The sequence below is a fragment of the Mercenaria mercenaria genome, chromosome 2 (genome assembly GCF_021730395.1).
Source record: "Mercenaria mercenaria strain notata chromosome 2, MADL_Memer_1, whole genome shotgun sequence".
In the NCBI taxonomy this organism is placed as follows: Eukaryota; Metazoa; Mollusca; class Bivalvia; order Venerida; family Veneridae; genus Mercenaria; species Mercenaria mercenaria.
The window spans coordinates 48,361,310-48,384,012 of NC_069362.1; the positions used below are offsets into that span (position 1 = coordinate 48,361,310).

At 33.3% G+C, this 22,703-nt stretch overlaps 1 protein-coding gene across 1 annotated transcript; it reads left to right on the forward strand.

Moving 5' to 3' along the window:
• The first annotated feature begins 951 nt into the window (after positions 1-951).
• Positions 952-22,703, forward strand: LOC128555104 (proprotein convertase subtilisin/kexin type 4-like). Its single transcript, XM_053536524.1, has 12 exons — positions 952-1,047; positions 2,714-2,818; positions 3,692-3,829; positions 8,444-8,532; positions 8,803-8,891; positions 10,001-10,194; positions 11,810-12,001; positions 12,352-12,452; positions 12,869-12,975; positions 19,903-20,017; positions 20,432-20,739; positions 21,210-22,703. The coding sequence occupies exons 3-12, from the start codon at positions 3,722-3,724 to the stop codon at positions 21,566-21,568; spliced, it is 1,662 nt and encodes a 553-aa protein (XP_053392499.1). The 5' UTR covers positions 952-1,047; positions 2,714-2,818; positions 3,692-3,721; the 3' UTR covers positions 21,569-22,703.

Consider the following 22,703-nt stretch of genomic DNA (forward strand, 5'->3'; position numbering starts at 1 on the left):
TACATCAAATTTTATTTTCATACATTTTTTTACGTGTTTAAGTATGAATTTTGTTGAGTTACTTTATTGTATATACTAACCTGAATACACTCACTTAATCAGTTTAAAACAACCAATGAACATCTACTCACTACTGTTTTTTAATTCATCGGAAGCTATTCACTGGTGATACTGCCCAACATGCTCAGGCAAATTATCCGGGTGTCATACATTCGTTAATACGAATTTCGTTTGATACGAACACATTTCCCAGGTCCCGAAGAGTACGTATAAAGCGAGTTTGACTGTACGTCCTTGACAAAGCATTTCAGATATAAGAATCATGTATTAACAGCACGTGAATTGCCTCGTTTGCACACGATTTTTCTCCCGTTAATACATGGGTGAAAAAAAGTAAATTTTATGCAAAAATTTTCAAAAATAAAGTAGTAGACAGAAATTACGTGACACTGTACTTTTGAGGACAATTTCAGATGTTCTAGAGCAATACGTGTATTTAAAAATATACTGTCGATGGAGTTACCATATCGTCAATTTATATTGTAACTTTAATGTAGCGATAGCTGTATGAAATAAAACAGATGTATAAGTTAGCACCTAACATTTTATTTTACAAAATTTACATTGCATCCTTTTCGTGATTATCATGTTCAGGGGTGTTATACATACCTATATACCAAAAAAACCCACAGCCACTCAAGGGCGCGATATTCATCTTCTAATAGTGCTGATGCAGGGCGATTTAAACAGAGGGTCGGAACGATATAAAAAGAGATAGAAATTTAAGATATAGGCATGTACGGCTTTCTTATCCTATCTATTTGTGAATAGACACCCTTGTTCTTTGCGTGCCAGGTGTAGAGCACCAATACACACGAGGCCATCTTTCCAGGGAAGAAACAATATTGGGATATTTAAATAGAGTTGTTTTGTTGTTTTTTTTTTTCACAGATAACACCAAGAACCTACATATTCCGTTTTACTAAATGTCACTGCAGTAACCAGACTGAGTCTATTGCCTTTTTGAAAAAGGAGTTTCAAAACTTGGTGAGTAAATTGTAAAGAATGCGTATGTTGATGATATATTGTTATTACGCCTGGATTGTTTACAAAGTAACTATTTTCAAAGATCCGCCTGAATCATGTCGTTATCCCTTTTAACAATTGTTTATTTTGCGATAATTGTCTTTTTGTACATTACGTAATCGTAGTTAAATGCGCTTCATGTATACCTTTCATTTAAAATACTTTAGAATTATTTGTAAATGCTATATAATAGCTCATAAGTCGGTATATATCTTTTTGTAAATGCTGTAAGGCTTAGCGTTGTTTGATAACAAGGGACAAAGAATCAATACTACTCCGTATCTTAAATTTAACAATATTTTTTTTATCTCTTTTGAAGTTCAATCTTATTGATTATTGGGTATTACCCAATTACGCAATTTATTTCTATTTTATTTTTGTACTTATTATTGAAGTATTTGATTTCTATCGTGTTTCATGCATTTTATCTCACAATATCTTTTAAATAAAATGAATCTTTAAACACTTTACTGTCAATATTTATGATTAAACATTCTCTTGAATAAACCACAGTGTATACAAAACTAATATATAGACTGTAAATAAATGCATTATTATACCGAAATGAATTATTATATGCCAGTCTGCACAAGTAACCACAGAATATTGCAGTTTGTACTTCGGTTTCAAAAAAAAACGGTGCATAAAAAGAAATTGCACAGTTTCTTAAATGCTAAGTCAAGCTCACGGATTACGTTGAACGTAACTGAAATCTATACAATAGCCATATACAATTACAATATTGCAAAGTTACTAAAACCGTCATTAAGCCACGTATGACATGTATGTACACTTAACGTATCTGGAAGCATTTAATAGCCACAGACCATTACAATATTTCAAAGTTACTAAAATGTTCAGTCAAGCTCAAGTATGAATTGAAAGCATACAATGATATTTAATAGTCAGTCAAACGGATAATTGGAACTTAATATATGTGGAGGGAGTGCAGGTTAGACTACAACGCCAACGATCCGGGTTCGATTCCCGATCGTGGCTGGTATCCTGACTAATGTTCAGTGCTGGGCGATTTACTTAAATTGGTACGTTTCCAGAAGTATCGCTAGGGAGGTAAATATGAGGTAAATATGACACCTGCCGCGGGCTCGTATGGAAATAAATTGTTCCGTTCATTCCAGGTCATGACATTCATAGACTATGCATGTAAACAAGAAGCTTTATTTATATAAGTCTTCTTCGAAGATTTGTTTTCGAATCCTATATATAATTTGCTTATACCGGTATGTATCTAACCGAATGTATGCATGTATATACTCATTGTAATCGAAATAAATACTGTTTAAACCAAACAAGAAACTTTACTATTGTATCTGTACTTAACATAACAAAAGAGTATTGATGTGATCTGATGCAATACGATGTGTTCTACTCCAGAAAAAAAAACTGACTTGGCTACCACCTCTGTCAATATCATTTATTTCTGGTTCATATCACATTAAATTGCAAAGTTGAAAATTCTATACTTGTATCATTTAATACATTTTCTTCAAGTGCAATCAAATTAATAAACATGTGAGCATCACTGTATAGATTCATTCATGTGTATAATATGATCACCTCTTTGTATGTAGGGAACATTACTGATATGTTCCTTCTTAATTTTAAGATAATCGAAATAGAGAAAGTCAAACAATACGTTCACGTTATTAAATCCAATGCATCGTATTTGGACAAGCCTCGCAGCGAACCTTTAGTGCAGGGTCTTGAAGAGGTAAGTATGCGAACATTCGGAGTGAATCCTTGTGTAATGGTGCTTATGTATTTGAAGTATCATCTATATTCGGCATATGCAACTTTTAAAAAAAAAAAGCTTACTGGCGAAAATTTGATGAAAATCAGACCACAAAAAAAAAAACAAGATATAGCCGTTTGAATGTTATCCATTCAAAAAAGCGGCAGACGTTTCGGGTCAAGCAACGTCATGATTTTTTCTTTATATGTGCTTTACCGTATATAGTAAATCAGTAAATAACAACAAAGAAAGATCATCGTTTGAAAGTCTTGCATATAATAGGATATGAATCTTAGTTTGTATATAAAAAATTGATTGTATTTAACATAATTGTGCCATAAATATTATCAATGTCATATTTTATAATGACAATATAAGGAAAGAATGATAACGTCACTGTGAACAAAACGGCGACCTTTTCGTTTATTTGATAATATTTAAATTGCCACCTTTTTTTCTTCGTTTTATAGCCCGATTTTTTTAAATGACAGTTCTAATGTTTCATCAAACCCTTTCTAAAAAGATATAATGTTAAATAATGCAAATTGCCTCTAAGGATCAATACAAACGTGTAATGTTTCGTATTTTCAAAGCAATTCCCTTCCCTTCAACGTTAATGAAATTTATATATTCTACTTTGTAAAAAATATTCAAACGGTCGGATTCTTTCCTTAATTGTCTTTTATGGTCCGCTATAATTGTTTCCATTTCCAAAATACTTATTAAAAAGAAATGTTATAATGTTTTATTGAAGCCTGTCATATGTTGTGATTAATAATGAAGCATCATTTTGATTTATTTGAGTACCGAATCTAAATATGCGCTATATTACTGATAATTTTTTCTATGCAGTCAAATTTGGTATGTGATAGATACTATGGTATGGGTATTGAGGATGCATGGTCACGTGGCTTTACTGGAAAGGGAGTGGTAGTTGCGGTTACTGATGTTGGAATAAATACGGATCTTATAGATATCCAGCCAAATATTGTTTGTATATTTCATGTTCAGTTTTCATTCAAGGTTCATGACATTTTATAAAGATTCCATTTTTTGTTTATGCTAGAAAAATAAAATGTAATTGCTTGTAGAAAAAGAGATATTGTTTATAGCATTGATAAGCTGGTTTCATAACGTCTTTATTTTTTATTCTATTACATTTATACCAATGTAAATGTGTACTAAGGACTTCAAAATCCTTATGAAATTTCTTCCTAATGTTTCTTTTGATCATACAGGCATAATGAACCGGAGTCTAAATGACATTCGTACTTGGGCTTCATTAAGACTTTTCTATAGCAATATTGTTGTAAAGATGACACTGATTTGATGCAATTAAAAAATTCATTGTTCGACAGCATATATAAACAAGAGCTGTCTGTTGACAGCGCGCTCGACTATTCGACGAAGTGATCAAAGCAATTCCTAGTTATTTTCCCATTGGTCTAGTTCAAAGTTTCAGAGCCATATATAAAATAGTTTTTACAAAACATGGACTTATACGAAATCTGAACTAATTTTAAAGTTTAAAAAGGGCCATAATTCAATCAAAATACTTGACAGCGTTATGTACCCTTGCCTACAGATAGAGATTGTTATAATCAACATACGTTCAAGGATTCAAAGCCACATGTCATGTAGTTTTGACAAAACGTGAACTTGTACAAAAAATGAATCAATGTCCAAGTCCTAAAAGGGCCAATTCAGCCCAAAACATGACAGAGTTATGTACTCTTGCCTACAGATAGAGACTATAATAATAAATAAGTGATAAAAGTTTCAAAGCCTTATGTCAAAAAGTTTACACAAAATATTAACTGGTAAGTAAAACTTAAGATTTTAGGTAAAAAGGGGCCATTATTCAGTTATGTACTATTGCCTAAAACTGGACAAGGTGATGGTACAAAAGTGTTGAAAGTTTTAAAGCTATATGACAAAAGATCTTGTCAAAATGTGGACTGAAACGAAAAACTTAACCAGGATGTGACGCCGACGCCGAGCCGACACCGACATAGAGACCGACACCAACGCTCTCCTTATTCCTCGAACAGTCGATCTAAATATCAGTCGGTAGTAGTTTAATTGAATTCATTGCCTAGTTTTGTCTTTAAACTATTATTTCATTGATATACGTGCACAACCTAGTATCATGTTCCTTCCTTGATTTGGCAGCCGTACTTGATGTAATTTCTACGGAAGAGCATTAGTGGCAGGTGCGTTTTTGGTTAACTCAAAATTTCGACTTACGGAAGTCGAAATTTCGAGTTAATAAGTCAAAATGTTTAGTTGGTAAGTCGAAATTTCGAGTTACTTACTCGAAGTTTCGAGGTACTATCTTGCCCTTTGATCTGCAAAATTTGAACGTCTGTCCATCTGTCAAAGGCCAAAAATGTAATGGACGACCTTTGACTTTTCGAAGTGGAATCATCTATCTATACATCCATATATTGTACCGAACATAAAGGGACTTGAACTTATACTACTAGGGACTTGAACTTATACTACCATACACCAATGAATGACCTAAACTATTGTATTGGTAACTCGAAATCTGAGTTAGTAACTCAAAATTTCGACTAAGTAACTCGAAATTTCGAGAAACGTAATTCAAAATTTTGAGATATTAACTACAATAGTTTACGCTGATGTATAGGTCCTGGCCAAGATTAGGCACCTGGTGTATCCATCGGGAAGACCTACAGGACCATATGATTAAGATGACTGGGCAGCATTTGCTCATGAAAATATCACTATTTAAACCATGCTTATATACTTATTTATTTTGCTGGGTTTAACGTCGCACCGACACAATTACAGGTCATATGGCAATTTCCCAGCTTTAATGTTGGAGGAAGACCCCAGGTGCCTAAACCATGTTTAAGTCTGAAAAGTTTTCGACCTAGTTTGAGCCCGTATGACAATAAAATATAGACATACACTAAATGAGCGTGTAGTTATGAGTCTGACCAAGATCGGGTACCTGGACAGATCTAGATTTTGAGAAGTGGTCACAGAAAGTGACCACGAAGTATTCAAACCCCTACTTCCTGACATACTTTACATGTAAATGAGGGAATATATCCTTGATATAGTTTGAAATCTGGGACAGACGTTCAAATTTTACAGATAAAAGGGCAAGATAGTAACTCGAAATTTATGAGTTAATAAAACAACGCATCTGGCACTAATGCTCTTCCGTACTTTTATAAAATATTTGCTGAGTCATTAATTGTAGAGCAATGGAGCTAAATAAATTTTGACTGAACAGATAAAAGTGTTGATGATTAGGACAATATTAAGATTTCAAATAATTTATTTTTGATGACTTGGACAACGGCACGAGCTTCACATGCACATGTGTGGTAGCATATAGTACAAATGAAATCAAAATAATTTAGGAAACGAAAATTTTCATGTAGGCATGAGCTATTTGAATATTGACAGTGAAAATAATAAAATACCACTTGTTTCTTCAGGGAAGAGAAATCAAGTTGATCCAGTAACACAATGGATAACCGGCTGCCCTGACGCCTGGTGGACAAAAATAAACCTCACTGGAAAAATAGCCCTGCTGTAAATGGGTTGGTGGAATTTTTCATTTATTTCTATTAATACGAAGCCAATCCTTGAAATTCAACTTGTAAGTTTTGTTACGCTATAGATATGGCTTACATTTACAACTTATGGTAGGAAAACGATTGTAATATTTTTTGAAATTCCCTAACAATTTCTTCAGTCTGAAAAGTCTAACAAAAATTCCAGAACAACTTCTGACATATTTAAGATTCTTTTCGTAGTATCTGTGTGAAATTTCCAGGTTCTACTGGCTAGCGACCACAAAATCCGGACGACTACCGAACCGGACAGTCCTGTAAACGCTTTTTTTGGTCTTTTACATTGTTATGTCTTTACGACCAAATGGATGCTTGATTTTCAACAACAGGGCAATGTTACACCAGTTAAATTTAAGTATTTTACAAGAAATGCTACATTTCATTTCGTCTGCACTCACGAAGCATGTTTACATGTCGGGGGAAGTCGGAAATGGCGTGATGCGCATGTGCAGTATTTCCGTGAGGCCCCGCCATAAAATCTAAAGGTCCCATGCAAATTTGAGGTAAGCAGACAAGACGTTTAGTAAACACTTACATCGGGGAAATACACCTTTGATAACTTAGTGAATGACTTTTACACACCCTAAAACACATTTTCATATCAAAATATTCACTTCGAAAAGTGAAATTTTAAAAGATTTGGTTGGGAGAGATACGATAAAAGTTATAGATTCAAGAGAGGTAATTCGTACAATTATTGGACTCAGACACTACAGTACGACTACTTTCCATTGGTTCAAAATAAAGTTTAATTCAATGTTGAATGTAAATTGAAAATCAATAAAGAAACATGGTACTGTTAGACCTTAAAATAACGTGATTCGGTGGCCCTTTGTGCGGGCCTCAAAAAAGTACTTGGCCTAATTTTAGAAGTAAAAAAAAAAAATTAGCCGTTAAACATGTATTGGTGAAAAACTGTCGAAAACGGCCGGCGGTATTTGCAATAGGCAGTCGTTAAAGTAAGATTTTGACTATCGAGAGTATAGGTGTATGCAAGTTTTAAAAACTGTCTTGTTGTCAGTTTATGCCTTGCTGTGTCCCTTCTTTTGTATGTTTTGTATCTGTTTAACATATGTGTGGTTTTGCAATTTATTTCTTCAGCTATGTGCACACATGTATTCAGCATGCACGTTTACAGAAACTTATGTATGATCCCTTAATGCCACGTCGAGTAATTCTGGTTGGCATTATTAGTCCTCTACTGTTCTTTCGTTCTAATGTTTCTTAGTTTCGCCCGTCCTCAAATCCTTGTCTGGACTGTAACTTATACATACATGGACATTTCTCAGCTCAAACTCTGTTACAAAGGGCTATTTACTAGTGTAATTATTTTGTGATAGCAATCGGAGTTAGCTGATAGTTCATAAACGTTACACCCGAGTTCAGTAGTACCGACCGTTTACGACAGTCTTATTTTTTCATCCAGCAAATAATCGTTTTTCAGAAAGAACGAAGAACCTGGAAATTTCACACAGCTACTGCGAAAACATACCTCAGTTAAACCAAATTATTAAAGTTTTCACACATTGTTCATTGACAAAGATATTTGCGTAAAACATTGGACTTCAGTTAGTTTTTTCAGACTGAAGAAATTGTTAGGAAATTTCAAAAATATAACGATCGTTTTCACACCAGAAGTTGTAAATGTAAGCCATGTTCATTCCTTAAAAAACTGCCGAGTTGAATTAAAAGAATTGGCTTCGTATCAATAGAAATAAATGAAAAACTCTACCTACCCATTTACAGCGGGATTATTTTTCTAGCTTTTTTTTTTTGACCAGCGGTAGTCAGGATACCCGTTTATCCAGTGTGAGTAACTATAATAATTGATTTTACTGAAAATGATAATGACTTAGGAATATATGGATAATACGTGATGATAAGTATCAAAAAATAAGGAAAGAATAAATTCTTTCGAGCAAAATATATATAACAGAAGACCATCTGTCTTGCCGAAAGTAGATCATATTATACATTTATTTGACTACAGGATGATGAGCTATGCTTTAATTTTGTAAACAATTCAACAGATGTGACACCGGAGTATTTTCATTCTTACAAAGATACATCGACCACAGAGTAAGTTTCAAAATCTTTCGAAGTATAGCTTTTCTTCCATTTTGCAAAGAAATAGTTAGTAGAGAACTATAACTTATAATAAAGATTAATCCAGTTATTCAAGACCTGAGCTCAATATTACGATATGGAATTATCAAACATTATGAAGCTTATTATAGCGTATTCAACTAACCTCATCTGGAAATCCTTGTAACAAAACTTCGGGCTACTATTCCTTTGTGATATTAATAGATTATTAATATAGGCAGTTTTAAATAAATTGTCTTCTAGCCACGGGAACAGATGCGCAAGCCTTATTGCAGCAGTAAAAGGAAATAATGTTTGCAGTGCTGGAATTGCTTTCAACTCATCCATTGTCGGTAATGTATCGCATTTTAGCTCCGCTTATGGTTGAAGAACATTTCCTCCTAAAGCATTGAGCAAAGTTCAACCAAACCTAACAGGTGCGGGTGGCAATCGGCGCGAACTGGCCGCCTGCAGCACATTCTTAGTACTAAGCAGCATTTCTCAACTATTCTTACAATGTTCATACTTTACTAGCTAAAAACTATAAAAAGAGTTTAAACTAACAAATAAATAGACAAACACCATATTCTTTTACACTCTATCCTTACAACATGTTTTACTGTCGAGGAAATGAATTAATATAAGTTTTCGCTGAAAACTTGTTTTCAGATCCTTTACATCATTTTGATTGTAAATGTTACTGTATATATTTATGTACATGATATATCTAATAAATACTGTTTAAACCAACCTAACAGGGATGTTTCTTAGGTGGTGCCATTTCAGATTACTTCAAATTTTGGTAATATATGCTGAAAATCTTCTCATCAGATACCACCGACCTGATTTTAAACTGATTTCTTGAGGACCCTTTACAAATCTTTTTTCCTAAAAAATATGACCGCAGGTTGGCGGGGCTAGTTTTCCCTATATGGCTACAAGGAAAACTTTAAAAACTATATTTCTCTGAAACTGCTTGCCCGATATCAAAACAATTTCAAAGCAATATACTTTGGGTTTCACAGCAATATTCATTACATTTGGATTATCCTGTACTTAATTCCTTCAAATCATTCTGTTTTCCCTGTATGACAATTTTGGAAAACTGGAAATCTTCCCCCTTTAAACCGTTTTCCAAACTTTAGATAATTTTACAGCATTTTTCTGTTCCAAAAGGCTTTCGCGACCCTCTAGTTCTAACTAGTTATGAAGCATTTGTCTTTATTTTACGGCGTTTTTTTCTGAAATTATGTAACTAAAATTAATACATTTTCTGATAACAAAAGAATTAGAATAATGGCTAATAATGGATTTGTTGCAGAATTAGTCAGATGCTACATTAAAACATTACGTTTTACTGTAAACTTTTCCGTCCAAATGTATAGTGACAGTAGAAAATTCGGAGTATTTGGCACAATTATGGGCGCATTCCATGTCATTATCGTTGTTAAGTTTTTTTCAGCGCTTAAAATATTTGGTGTTTACAAAGACATTCCTAACCATATCTATGTGCGATCAAGCTCAGACATGATGGCCAGATCTCATGTGTATGAACTTCAGAGTATTGATATTTATTCTAACTCATGGGGACCAAGCCAACCGTTTTCTCAAATTAATCTTGACCAAAGAGAAGCTATAGATACAAGTGCAAAGAAGGTGTGTAACCCTTGTTCATTTATTTATAAGTAATAAAACTGAAATAATATAAAAGGATAACCCGATGAAACATTAAACAAAATCAAAGCATTTATTACATCTTATACGTGCTATAGAAATGCATTTTTGACGCAAAACTTAACATCAAGACAATATCCCCCACACTGCAATAAATAATTTTTCCTTCGTACACTGTACCATTTTCATTTCGAAAATCAACTCCGTTAAAAGTATTTCTGGCATGAAAACAGAATTAATAAAGCAGACTTGAATATATAAAATTAATATATCAGATTTCCTCAATTTTGTGTACTAATTCTGAATAGTTTTCAGTACAGTAATCAATTTTACGCATGACTGAAACTCTGTATAAGCGGCAGAGAGTTCTTTCAAGTGTCTTTTCCAGTTGGAGTTTTGTGTCCTTTTTTTCTATACAAAAATCCGTATTCGACATTAATCACTGTTAGAAACTATTCAAAGAAATGTTTATATTACTTCTTATACAATTCAGTAATGTTATTCGTGCTAGTCCTAAATCATAGAGCCTATTTATTTTTTGTGGTTTACAGAGTTTCAGTTACGGGACATGACAGATGTTATACATTTTATTAGATACAAAATTTTGTTCGGTTGCGATATATGCTCCCAATGGACCTTCTAGTATAATTGATAACATATCATACCTGTTGTTACTATTACGTGTGTAATTTAACTTTGAACTTAGTCCTGTAGCTTGAGAACACAGCGGGGTTAAGAGCGAGATTTTCTACACATTGCCCATTTTAAAAGTTTCTCCACTGAGTGTTAAAAAAACTGTGCCCACTGTGTTCTTTAATTTGTCTCTTTTGTCCTCGTTCTCTTTGTGTGGTTTCATTTTTGTGGTTGTATTTTTGTCAATGTCTTTTTATTATGAACACTTCTTTAGTGTTCTAGGAACGAGACTTTTGTCATTATTTTCATCAGCTTGGATCTGATTTTCACAATAAGTTTTCGCCTTTAAATCACATCGATCATTTTATATGAAATAGTTTATCACTACAATTTTAAAATCCATAAAAGAAAACTTGAATATGCTTCCGCCTTTCAAAAACATCGATCAATTTACTTGAGCTAATTTAGCACAAACCGATGAATGTAGGTTCATGATATCACAATTTTAATCTTTTTAATTTTGAGATTATACCTATAACAGAAAACTAGATCTTTTCTCTGATCCATTTACAATTATTGTTATTTTGAAGCGTAGTTTAAATAAATTTGATAATGTCAATCAATCCTGTCACGAAAATGGTAATAATTTACAAAGTAAAAACGCGAAATCTTTCTTGTTGTACTCAAAATTATTTTTCAATTCATTTTGTAGCAATTTAGATCATGTTTAACTTTAACGGTAGTGTACCATATATGTCGTTATAAAAAAAATAAACGCAAACCTTTAAAAACCTACCAAAATTATGTTTATTGGACTAACCTTGTAAGATCTCGAGAATTTATATAACAATATACCAGACCAATTATGGCAAAGCGCCTAATGGGGCCTCTGTCACAGTGACCTAAAATATAACGGAGTGGCAGATAGATATTAAAAACATATTATTATTATTATTGTCTTTAGGGTCGTCGAGGTCTAGGCGCTGTACATGTATTTCCAGTAGGTCCTACCGGAAATGAGTTAGCAAACAACGAACATACCATCACAGTAAGTGCAGTAGGGCAACACGGGACCGTTCCGAGAGATTCAGTAATAAGCGCAAGTGTATTAACTTCAGGACTTCTAAGCGGAAATAACCTGACTGCAGATTCCATGGTGAGTTCTGTTTTTATTCAGTCCTAACAAGATATCTTAATTCAGACCTGAAGCAAGTTTCAGTTTTCTTGTTTATACTACATGTTTTAGGTAGCTTATGAAACAAGATCTACGACAGATGCGTTAGATAAAAGTAAAATTTACAATTAAATTGCTTAATGTTCGGAAGGACAAAATCCAGTTCTTGATGTTAACATTCCTATATGTCTTATAAACATTAACCAAGCGGGGTTTTTTTGCACAATTTTTTAAATTTCACCATGTCCACCCAGAAAAAAATCCAAGTTCGCAAAATAATACTTGTTTAAAGTAGTGAAAGTAGTGACAGTAATGTGTGTATTGTTCCGCAGATGACTACTTCTTTCGGAAACAAATGCATAACGAGTTTTGCAGGAGTTTCTGCTGCCGCTGCACAGGTAGCAGGGATGATAGCGTTAGCTTTAGAAATAAAGTAAGGCTTTCACTTTTATTTATTTTGACATACCTAATAAAGAGAAACGAGTTATCATTCTTATCCCTAAAGACAAAAATCTGCTAAAACCATGTATCTTTAAATGGAAGAATGTTAAATTTATCTAAAAATATTTGATTCCCTCCGCTTTATAGTTTATCTAAACTGTGCTATACAGGATTTAAGACAGATATTTCTGTCTCAAATTCGAAGCTTTTATATGACTCTCCTGTCTCTTTTTTTTTAAATTTATTTCTCAAGGCAAGTCTAAACCGCGTCCTAATTGTGTTGAAAACGCAAACGCATCACTAGCTGGCAATTGTTTTGAGTTCTATGTTAAAACTCCTCATACAATAAAGGAATTATACACTGTATGTACAGTTTTAAAAATGATAAAGCTATGTATATTATTTCAGACCGTTGTTGACGTTGGCCGATGTTCAAGACTTGATTGTTTATTCTTCGGACCTCAGTTGCTTAAAAATGTCTGAAAATGTTTCTACAAATGCTGCCGGGCTAAAATGTTTGTTTACTTTTACTTTTTTTTCTTGTTTTCTTATTTTTCTTTTTTGTCGAGCCCGCTTGCGGAAGCGAAGACATAGTTGTCCAAATGGCTGTTCGGTGTATGTGCGTGCGTGCGTCCGTCCGTCCATGAGTGCGTGCGTGCGCCTGTCCGGATTTGTTTGTCCGGACCATAACTTTGACATGCATGGAGCAATCTTGTTTATATTTGGCATGAATGTTGATCTCAGTGAGGCTGAGTGTTACGCGCAAAACCCAGGTTCCTATCTCAAAGGTCAAGGTCACACTTAGAGGTCAAAAGTCAAATTCAATAATGTCCGGAGCATTTCTTCTTCATGCATGGAGGGATTTTGATGTCATGCGCAAGAATCAGGTCCCTAGGTCTAAGGTCAAGGTAACGCTTAGAGGTCAAAGTATACAAGAATGGCAATTTTGTCCGGAGCATTTCTTCTTCATGCATGGAGGGATTTTGATGTAACTTGGCACAAATGTTCACCACCATGAGACGGAGTGTCATGCGCAAGAACCAGGTCCTTAATTTAAGGTCAAGGTCACTCTTAGAGGTCAAAGGTCAGATACATGAATGACATTTTCCGGAGCATTTCTTTTTCATACCTAGAGGGATTTTGATGTAACTTGGCACAATTGTTTACCATCATGAGACGGAGTGTCATGCGCAAGAACCTAGAATTACTTCCCTTTGTTGTTACTATAAATAGCTTATATTGTAACGTTTTTATTACTGTTCGTAGGAAAAAATCAAGACCATTTTTCTGTAGTACAATAAGCATGATACATCCAATTTTGAGGTGTATTTTGACCCATCTCTACTGGTAAGGATTTTTGTTTGGGCTTAGAATTATTTTTTTAAGATTTACTTCCCTTTGTTGTAACTACAAATAACATATATTGTAACTTTTTGCAATTTTTTTTTATTTGGCATAAATGTTTGCCTCAATGAGACAGAGTGTCGTGTGCAACTCCCAGTCCTTTTGACAGATGACGGGCACGTTGCCCGTGGGCATCTAGTTTTGACAGGTAAACTGCACATTATGATCATCTTCTACAAGAAAATAACTCAGACACGTTATATTTGGGTTAACTTTTATAACAAAAATAAAATATATGTAATTAAACAGGCTCAAATGTAAATGATTAACGGTATTATAAAAAGAAATTTTCACGAAAGAGCTAAATGTCTAAAACAAGCACGAAAAATATAAATTATTACATATGAAGTATAAGTAAAAGTTATTTAATATGCGAGTAAACGATTTTCATTAATAAAACAGATTCATGTATAAGGTAAAACCGAACGATATTTCATTTTAAAAAGGTAAATGGGGATTTCTGATACAAACTTGATAATATTCAAGATAGAAACTATCATGATATCCTTCCCTTGATTAAAATTTGCCATCTTTCCTAAATGTTAATAATTTGTGTCCGAATATGAACCTTTAAGATGCTTTGTAATGTTACCGGAATGTGTTTCTACCAGACACATTAAGAGGCTGTGTATTAGACATAAGGTTTTGCGTTTTTGATGTTAAAAAACATGCTAAAAAAGATTTGAAATCAATTTATGTGTTCTTCAAATTACTAAAGCACATTTTTACAAATATGTCTTTTATTAAAGTACATGTATTTCTTTTATTTTGAAATAAATGAAATTTTAAGATAATTGTTAAAGTAACGATTTTTGTTGCCTCAAAGTAGGTATTTATGCGCTGCCTGTCAGATATCAATAATGAATCCATTTTTTTTTTGGCCAAAGGGAGAACACAGTTGGGAACAAGGAATAATACGTTGTCATAATATAAGTTATTTGTCACCACTAAGACAACAGGATATATTTTGAATATGAATTTCTTTTGACGAAGTTGTTCATGTGAGCTTAATTACAGAAAAAATCTTTTAAAACTTCAGTAATGAAGGGATATATCATAATACGTCACAATATCGGTAGGTCAATGTGTAATTAATTTGTTCTGTAGCACTATGTAGTCGTATATAAGTATTATATTAGTTTTTGTATACAGTTATTTGTGTTGATTGAGATGATTTATGCTTCCGGGAAATCTACCCTTACCGTTTATTTTTTGTTATTTACGGTGTCCCATTAGGGTCATCGCCGCATACTGTGAGCTCGAAACAACTAAAGAACGATTTTGCGATTTGGAAAAAGTCAAGATTAAAACGAACCCACGGTGGAAAGTTGATACAAGTTAAAACTATGCTGATTAAACACAAAACAATGATACTGAACAGACGAAATTATTTCGTACTTTCATAATCGTACTTTCGACTTTTCACCATTGTGGTTTCCTTGTTTCAACTTTTCAGCATCGTAGTTTTGAAATTTAACCATCGTACTTTTGTCCATTTTATCGTAGTCTTGATTTTTTACCATCATATACTTAACAAATAATCAAGGTCTTCGAGTGGTTTATCATCTGATTTACCATGGTTCAGAGTTCAGATGCGTAGGAATTTAACCACGAGGACGTTAGCCCGAGTTATTAAATACTGAAGCATCTGAACGATGAACCGTGTTACTGAAGTTACTAAAAAGAACAACCCAAGACAGTTGTATGAATACATTACTTTTACTATTAATAATTTTACTATAGCCAGCAATTAGTATCTAATTTCGTTTAAATTAATGGTTGGCAGAAATTGGTCACAGCTTCACATTAATGTCAATATATAAATACATATGATATAAAGTATATGTTTAAAATGCAGATGTGGAGGCCCTGTGAACAGAGGCCTAATACAGTATACTTGAAACAAACAAACTTCTTATTACACAACGTTAAGATATACTGGTGGAGGCTGACCTAACCGCCGAACCTGGGATCAGAATTCAACGGAGATCAGGTATACAAAAACAGACATACAGAATCTGTGACTACGTTAAACGTTTATATATGACACATACACATATTACAGTTCTGGAAAACAGACACTGTCATGTCCATACATCAACATGTGAAAACTGCCAATATTCCATGTGAAGCTGTAACGACTGAAGGGAAGGAAGGTGTAGGCTGAACTTGAACACATAAGATGTACCTGAAATTATAAAGAAAAAGGAGAACACAAGCAAAATAAGGGGAGTGGAGGGTGGGATATTAAACATCAGCAAGTATAAACAATCGAGGATTCCTTCGATAAGAAGCAAAATCAACCCTCGCATCTATTTGCAAACGACCTTCTTCTTCCATGTGCAAAACTGAAAGGACCCAAAAGGAGATTAAATCGCAACAAGTATATTAATATACCAACAAGACATAAGCTAAAGCGGGCCCTTACAACAGGATAAGAGCTCCTTCAGTAACAGGTTTTGAATGGTAATCATTAAAAACACATTACTGAAGATAGCTTGGCACAGAAATAATAATACTAAAAAGAACAACCCAAGACAGTTGTATGAATACATTACTTTTACTATTAATAATTTTACTATAGCCAGCAATTAGTATCTAATTTCGTTTAAATTAATGGTTGGCAGAAATTGGTCACAGCTTCACATAAATGTCAATATACAAATACATATGATATAAAGTATATGTTTAAAATGCAGATGTGGAGGCCCTGTGAACAGAGGCCTAATACAGTATACTTGAAACAAACAAACTTCTTATTACACAACGTTAAGATATACTGGTGGAGGCTGACCTAACCGCCACATGTCGAGAATTTGGAACAACGTGGAAAATTCTTGACAACCGCCACCATGAACCGTGGTAAATAAGACGATAAATCACAAGAAGGCCTTGATTGTTTTCATTCTGACATGCTCATTGAAAAATTTCAATAAATATTATGCTGGACTTCATTTACCCGAGGAGTAATGTATCTGACGTCATGCGGCAATTTGACGTCATAATTGACGTCATAATGCTTTCTTACCGGTCCGCGCGTCAACCGTTGTTTATCGCAGAATATACAGAGCTTGATTTCCTTCTTTGTTTAACTAGAAACCAAACCTAGTCATGTTAGAATCGACTTTTTACCATGGTACTTTCGACTTTTCATCGTAGTATCGCATTCCCTATGGCCATGCACACAAGTCTGTTAACCATTACACGGGGTGGACTGTAATCATGTCGTCTGAAAATGAAGATAATGTTTCACTCTTTTTGTACATGTATAAAAGTACAATTGTCAATGTGCCTATTTCGTTTGCTCAGGTTAAGGAGGTAGGTTACCTTGTTACAAGGGTAAATTCAAATTAGTTGAACCGCAGCATTTTTTTGTATTTCATGGAAAAATCGTTCAGCATGCTGCTATTATTCTCATGGATATTGTTGAAATGAAAATAAAAAGCCGAAACTGTGTTTCCTAAATAGACAAGTGTCAACGCTTTGGAATTTTACATTTAGATAAATAGGTCACGGGCTTCGTTTCCATGGTAACATCAATTTAATTCAAGAAACCACAATTTTCTACTGAAATTTGAACAATTTTAGATCTTAACTTTAATATATAAGTAACAAATTATCAACGGAACCCTAAAAAATAGGTATTACAAATCAAACTGCTAGATTTTTTATTTGAAAATGGCCGTAACAAGTAACCTTTCACCCAACTATATTCCAAATAACATTGGTTACCATCGTCCGTTTTCTTACATTCCGCATAACATTTCAATATAACTACATAAAAGAAGCAAACTATTGATAATGATTCAGAGCAATAGACTCATAAAAAATATTTCAGCAAATAATGGTTATTTGAAAATAGTTAAAATAAAGAAAATGCACAAAATTACGTACTCTCAAGATAAAAGCTATTAACTTTGCGCGGTAACTGACATGTAACGTCATGACGTCAATGATGTCATTTTAAGGCAACATTGTTTTGAAGCGTTTCTGCGGCAATTTATTCATTATTTCTGCATTATTAAGCCATAAAGCATCAAATTGAAGACAGGGTCATGATTTGTTTTCAGAAGAATGCATATACAAACACATTAAGTTTGTCGTAAACGTCGTCGTAAATCGTCACGTTAGCTTCCGGTTGGACATGCGCACATACAAACATGAAGGTAACCTACCTCCTTAAATGAAATATATGTCACAACTACATCCTCAATAAAATAATGTAAATAAATCATGCAAAGTGATTCCTAAAGGTCTACAGATTCAGATCATGTCAGATGAGTTAATAGTATTGTATCGAATTACCTTTTTATTTTTAAGTTACACATTACACTTACGTTTATTCCATCTTTCTTCCATAAAATGAATTGCAGCAGTAAATACATCCCATGACCTTGATTATATACATGTGTATCTGTACATAAGAATCAAACCCTCTAATAGTATCTTTTTCAGGGTAGGTAAGCTGTATGGAACAAACTTATCATGTCTTTACCTGACTCTTATTCACTGGTTTTTAGAAAGCTCAGCCGACAATTTAGGAATTAGGGCCTGCACCACACTAGCCTTTAAACGCCCATTTCTGGAGTTTATTTGGTATGAATAGGATCCGATTCCAAAAATTAAATAGTATGTTTTTCCACATTTATAGGCTAAAATTCATAGATCTCCAATAGAAAGCTGAGAAAAAGAAGTTTTCATCATTATCAATGCTGAAAATACCTAATCATATCTTACAAGGTACCGGTCTATCTAAGTAAACAAAGGTTTCTATACACCAAAATGTTTTACGGTATCCATGATGCAATTGCTATTTCTTTGGTAGATAGCTGATAGAAAAAAATGGCGTCCAAAATGGCCGCCCAAAACCATTAAATCTCTGTTTATAAAGTTTCGTGGATAATCTGGTGTGCTAAATGGTATAATTCTTATGTAAACACACTTTAATACATCTTAAGTTGTCTTTATAATGAAGGGATATTTTTGTGGTACATCATTCATATTCAAAAAAGCGTCGGATTTTAGTTCCTTAGATTTAGTAGATACACATTTCACACATTTTTGTGATGGTAATACACGTGTACTTTTTGCTGTTTATAAAACACACATATATTTTACAGCAGATAAAGCAAAAAGGGATAAAAAGGGATATAATGTGTTAATAATACTAGACTGTAGTTAAGTGGACAAGGTACATTTAACACTATACAATCATACGTTTAGTCCTCGGAATCGGTCTTTATAACTCACATCAATGTATAACATACATTATTATATTATGTACTTGCAAACAGTAATTCAGCAGTGCGTCTTTCAATCACCAGATTTAAGCATGCATCAATACATAGCTAGGTATTGTAGAAGAACAGGTATATACGCATATCTACGTATGGCACACTTCTAAAGAGTATCATTCAGAAAGTCAGGGGCAACTACAGATTGTGTTATCATTACAGACTGCAAACATTTCACTTCGTTATTCAAGTCGTATTCTTCTTTACTGGCAGGACATAAACAATTTAAAATGTTTTGATTGATATAGTCGTCTTGGTAAACACACCTGTCATATAACATTTGAGTCAACTATAGAAAACAAACTATCTATACTTAGAAAGATTTTCATATTGCTTTCTTAAAATAAACTAACTGGTTTAAAGATCTCGACTACCTCCATTTTATTGCATTATTGATTTATTTCAAAGGGATTAACAAAATGTGATTTGTATATATATATAGTTCTATTCAGTCTCCTATTCAACAAAGATTGATATTTACCTTAGCAGTTGCATATTTATACATATTCAAAAACATCCCTTTATGATTACGCTCTAACAAGTGTAATGATAAACACACTTGCGCGCATGGGAACCAGGCGGGTGAAAAGTCGCAATTATGATGGTCAGAAGTCGAAAGTACGATGGAGAAAATAAATGTATATAGTTTATTGTACAAGCCCCAAAGTTTATATTTATTATAAAAATGTACAAAATAAAGTAACAAATCTTTGTTATAATTACTAAACATGCATGTTTTACCAGTTCATCCTGTGTTCGGATTTGGACTATTAAACGGGACGAAGCTTGTTGACAGGGCAAATGAAATGAAAGAGGGGTTGGAGATTTCAGAACAATCCTTAAGCCAAATTACCGCGTGGTAATGATTTGATTTACTTTGCTATATAGATGAGCAGTGTAGAAATATAGATCCTGAAAATACTTAGTTTAATGAATGAAAATAAAATCATTATGAAGTTCAAGGCGGCACGCTGTATCAAATAAAGAAATAATATGCTGTTTCGGCGGTTTTCAGTCTATTATCAATAACAAATTGTTATTTCAAGATAACTAGAAGTATTCGACTAAAAGGTTTTAACTGATTATTATGTCACAGCAATAATTAAACTACTGGAGCATTATTTTGGCATTAAGCTACAAACAACATCATCAGTGAGTGTACATTTAACACGTACATGTATATTCAAGTTTAATTGGATTAGAGCATTTTGGATTTAACTGACAGATTTAATAGTTTCATATTCATTTAAAACTATTTGCTTTATCTTTACAGTGACAATAAAACGCATGGATACATAGCTGACTTTTGTTACAATTGTAATCCTAACACTGGTGATTTCATACTAACAACTGGATGTTTGTATGCTGTCAAAACTGCAAAAATTCAGTTTATGTATCGGACGTCTGCCAGACAAATGCGCATATCTTTGATTTCTCCAAATGGAACCGTGTCAATTCTACAGGACTTAAGTTCAGACAGTTTACAAACAGGCTCTACCGGGAGAAAACAAATTCTCACTTCAGTTCATTTCTGGGATGAAGATGCATCTGGTCTATGGAGATTCAAACTTCAATCAGACGGTGAGATTTAATCATAAAAACGTCGAATCAACTTTATTGGCAAAACGAATTATGAAACTTATTTATTTGATGACTTGATAGACATACTTAACGAAAGGATTTAAGTACAATGAAACCTTGTTTATAACGACCATATGTTGACAGCATCAAAGTTGATCTTTCTTTATGATTTGTCTATTTGTATGCGCTAAAATACGCGGTAATTAAAGTCAGAAATGAAACAAGTGGTCGTTAAAACTAGATAGTATCTGCTTATAATATTATGACTGTACTCTAAAAAAATTCTGATATTAAATAACTTGAAGATAACTAAATCTATGTAATTTGTTTTATATAGCATTAGCTCAAAATTAAATATTGGAAGCTTATAAAAGTATATTATACATCGTTACTCATATTGTAAACTGTTGGTGAAATTCTTTGAAAAAGTGTTTTGAACTTTCTCTTGTTCTTTTTTATCGCTTGTACAGGACAAGTCGATGTGATAGGAAATGTTTCATTGTCACTTTTCGGCGTTGTGTCAGACATTACAACAAATGGGACATCAATAAAGGAAACAGACTGTGCAATGACATGTTCAGGTCATGTCCTAGATTCTGGTAATTCAGATAGTCATGATGTTGTAAGTGCTGGTGTTATTGTTGCTGTCGTTGCTGTCGCTGCTGTTTTTGCCATAATAACGGTTGCAGTGATTTGTATTAGATCAAAACACAGGAGTTCACAAAGCGGAGTACCAATGATAGAAAATGGTCAAACGTCAGCAGAATCTCAATCACCGCTGATGAACCAACGAGTAAACAGTGAAACTTTGGAAGAAACAGCCACATGAGTTCACTGTTACCATGTATCATTTGACAGGCAGCAGTTATGATATGACTTTCTACTTACGAAATATTTATGATGGTGTATGTATTTGACTTCGTTTTAAGTTTGTCGTAAATTTTCAAACAAACTCTTAAATAGGTGAAAGAGTTGTAGCTAAAATACCGCATTATAGATAAATTAGACTGCAACTTTCTATAAAATAATAAGACCTACAATGTTGCATGTATTGTCCATTTTTATAACTTGTTTATGTTAACTCTAAAATAATTTAAACATGTATGTTTCACCTCATTAAAATATCAAAGAAGAACATTGTCGCATTATCACATTTTGATTGGTAATCATGCGTTATTACCTTTTCAAATTACTCATTGACAATTAGCCCTGTTGCCGGTAATATATCTATAGATTAAGGATTTTCCAAACATGCCTGTATTACCTTTAAAAGATGAAAAAAACAAAGAAAAGAACAATATAATTTTGTTTTCATAATTTCCAAACGTGTAAATAAATCCCATCATCATTAATAGTAATAACCATAATGCGATTAATGTTAATACCGCTTTTCAAATTAATCAACTTCTTTTAATCTTGAATTGTCTAATTCAATTATTTACCTTTACAGTCAGCTATAATAGTGAGCGTATTCTTTGATGTTTTCACAGGGTCGAAATGTCTAAAGAGTTGGGATCGAAATGTCCTGTGTTTGAATTGTCTTTTGGTGTTGAAATGTCTTGGGGTCGAAATGTCTTGCTAGCTTTGTGGGTATCAATACATGCATCTATCTACTTGATTTCAGTACAAGGGAGGTCATATAGACAATAAACAAAAACTTCTTTTCACAGTAACTTGAGTTCACAACTAAGACAAAATATCAAGTGTTGTACGATTTCTTTAGAAAAGCTCCTTCACGATGTATCTGTACATATTTCCTGATTCAATGTCATTGTTTTATTTCGCCTATATCAATAAAACGTATTTGTCGTAAATTCAGCTTATCTGATTGGTCGAGAACTGATCACATGCAGTTTCACAGAAAGTGATATTGACCGCAAAAAAGTGATATTCTTTTAATAAAACTAACTTGATTCTTCAAAACAATCCCATGCGTTTTACTTAATATAGCTTTGTCAAACACT

Bases quoted from the DNA above. Each gene is read 5' to 3' on its own strand.
- LOC128555104 (XM_053536524.1), top strand. From the start codon at position 3,722: ATGGGTATTGAGGATGCATGGTCACGTGGCTTTACTGGAAAGGGAGTG. The intron at 12,453-12,868 runs GTAAGGCTTTCA...ATATTATTTCAG, and splicing joins GCGTTAGCTTTAGAAATAAA to ACCGTTGTTGACGTTGGCCG. The intron at 12,976-19,902 runs GTTTGTTTACTT...ATGTTTTACCAG, and splicing joins AAATGCTGCCGGGCTAAAAT to TTCATCCTGTGTTCGGATTT.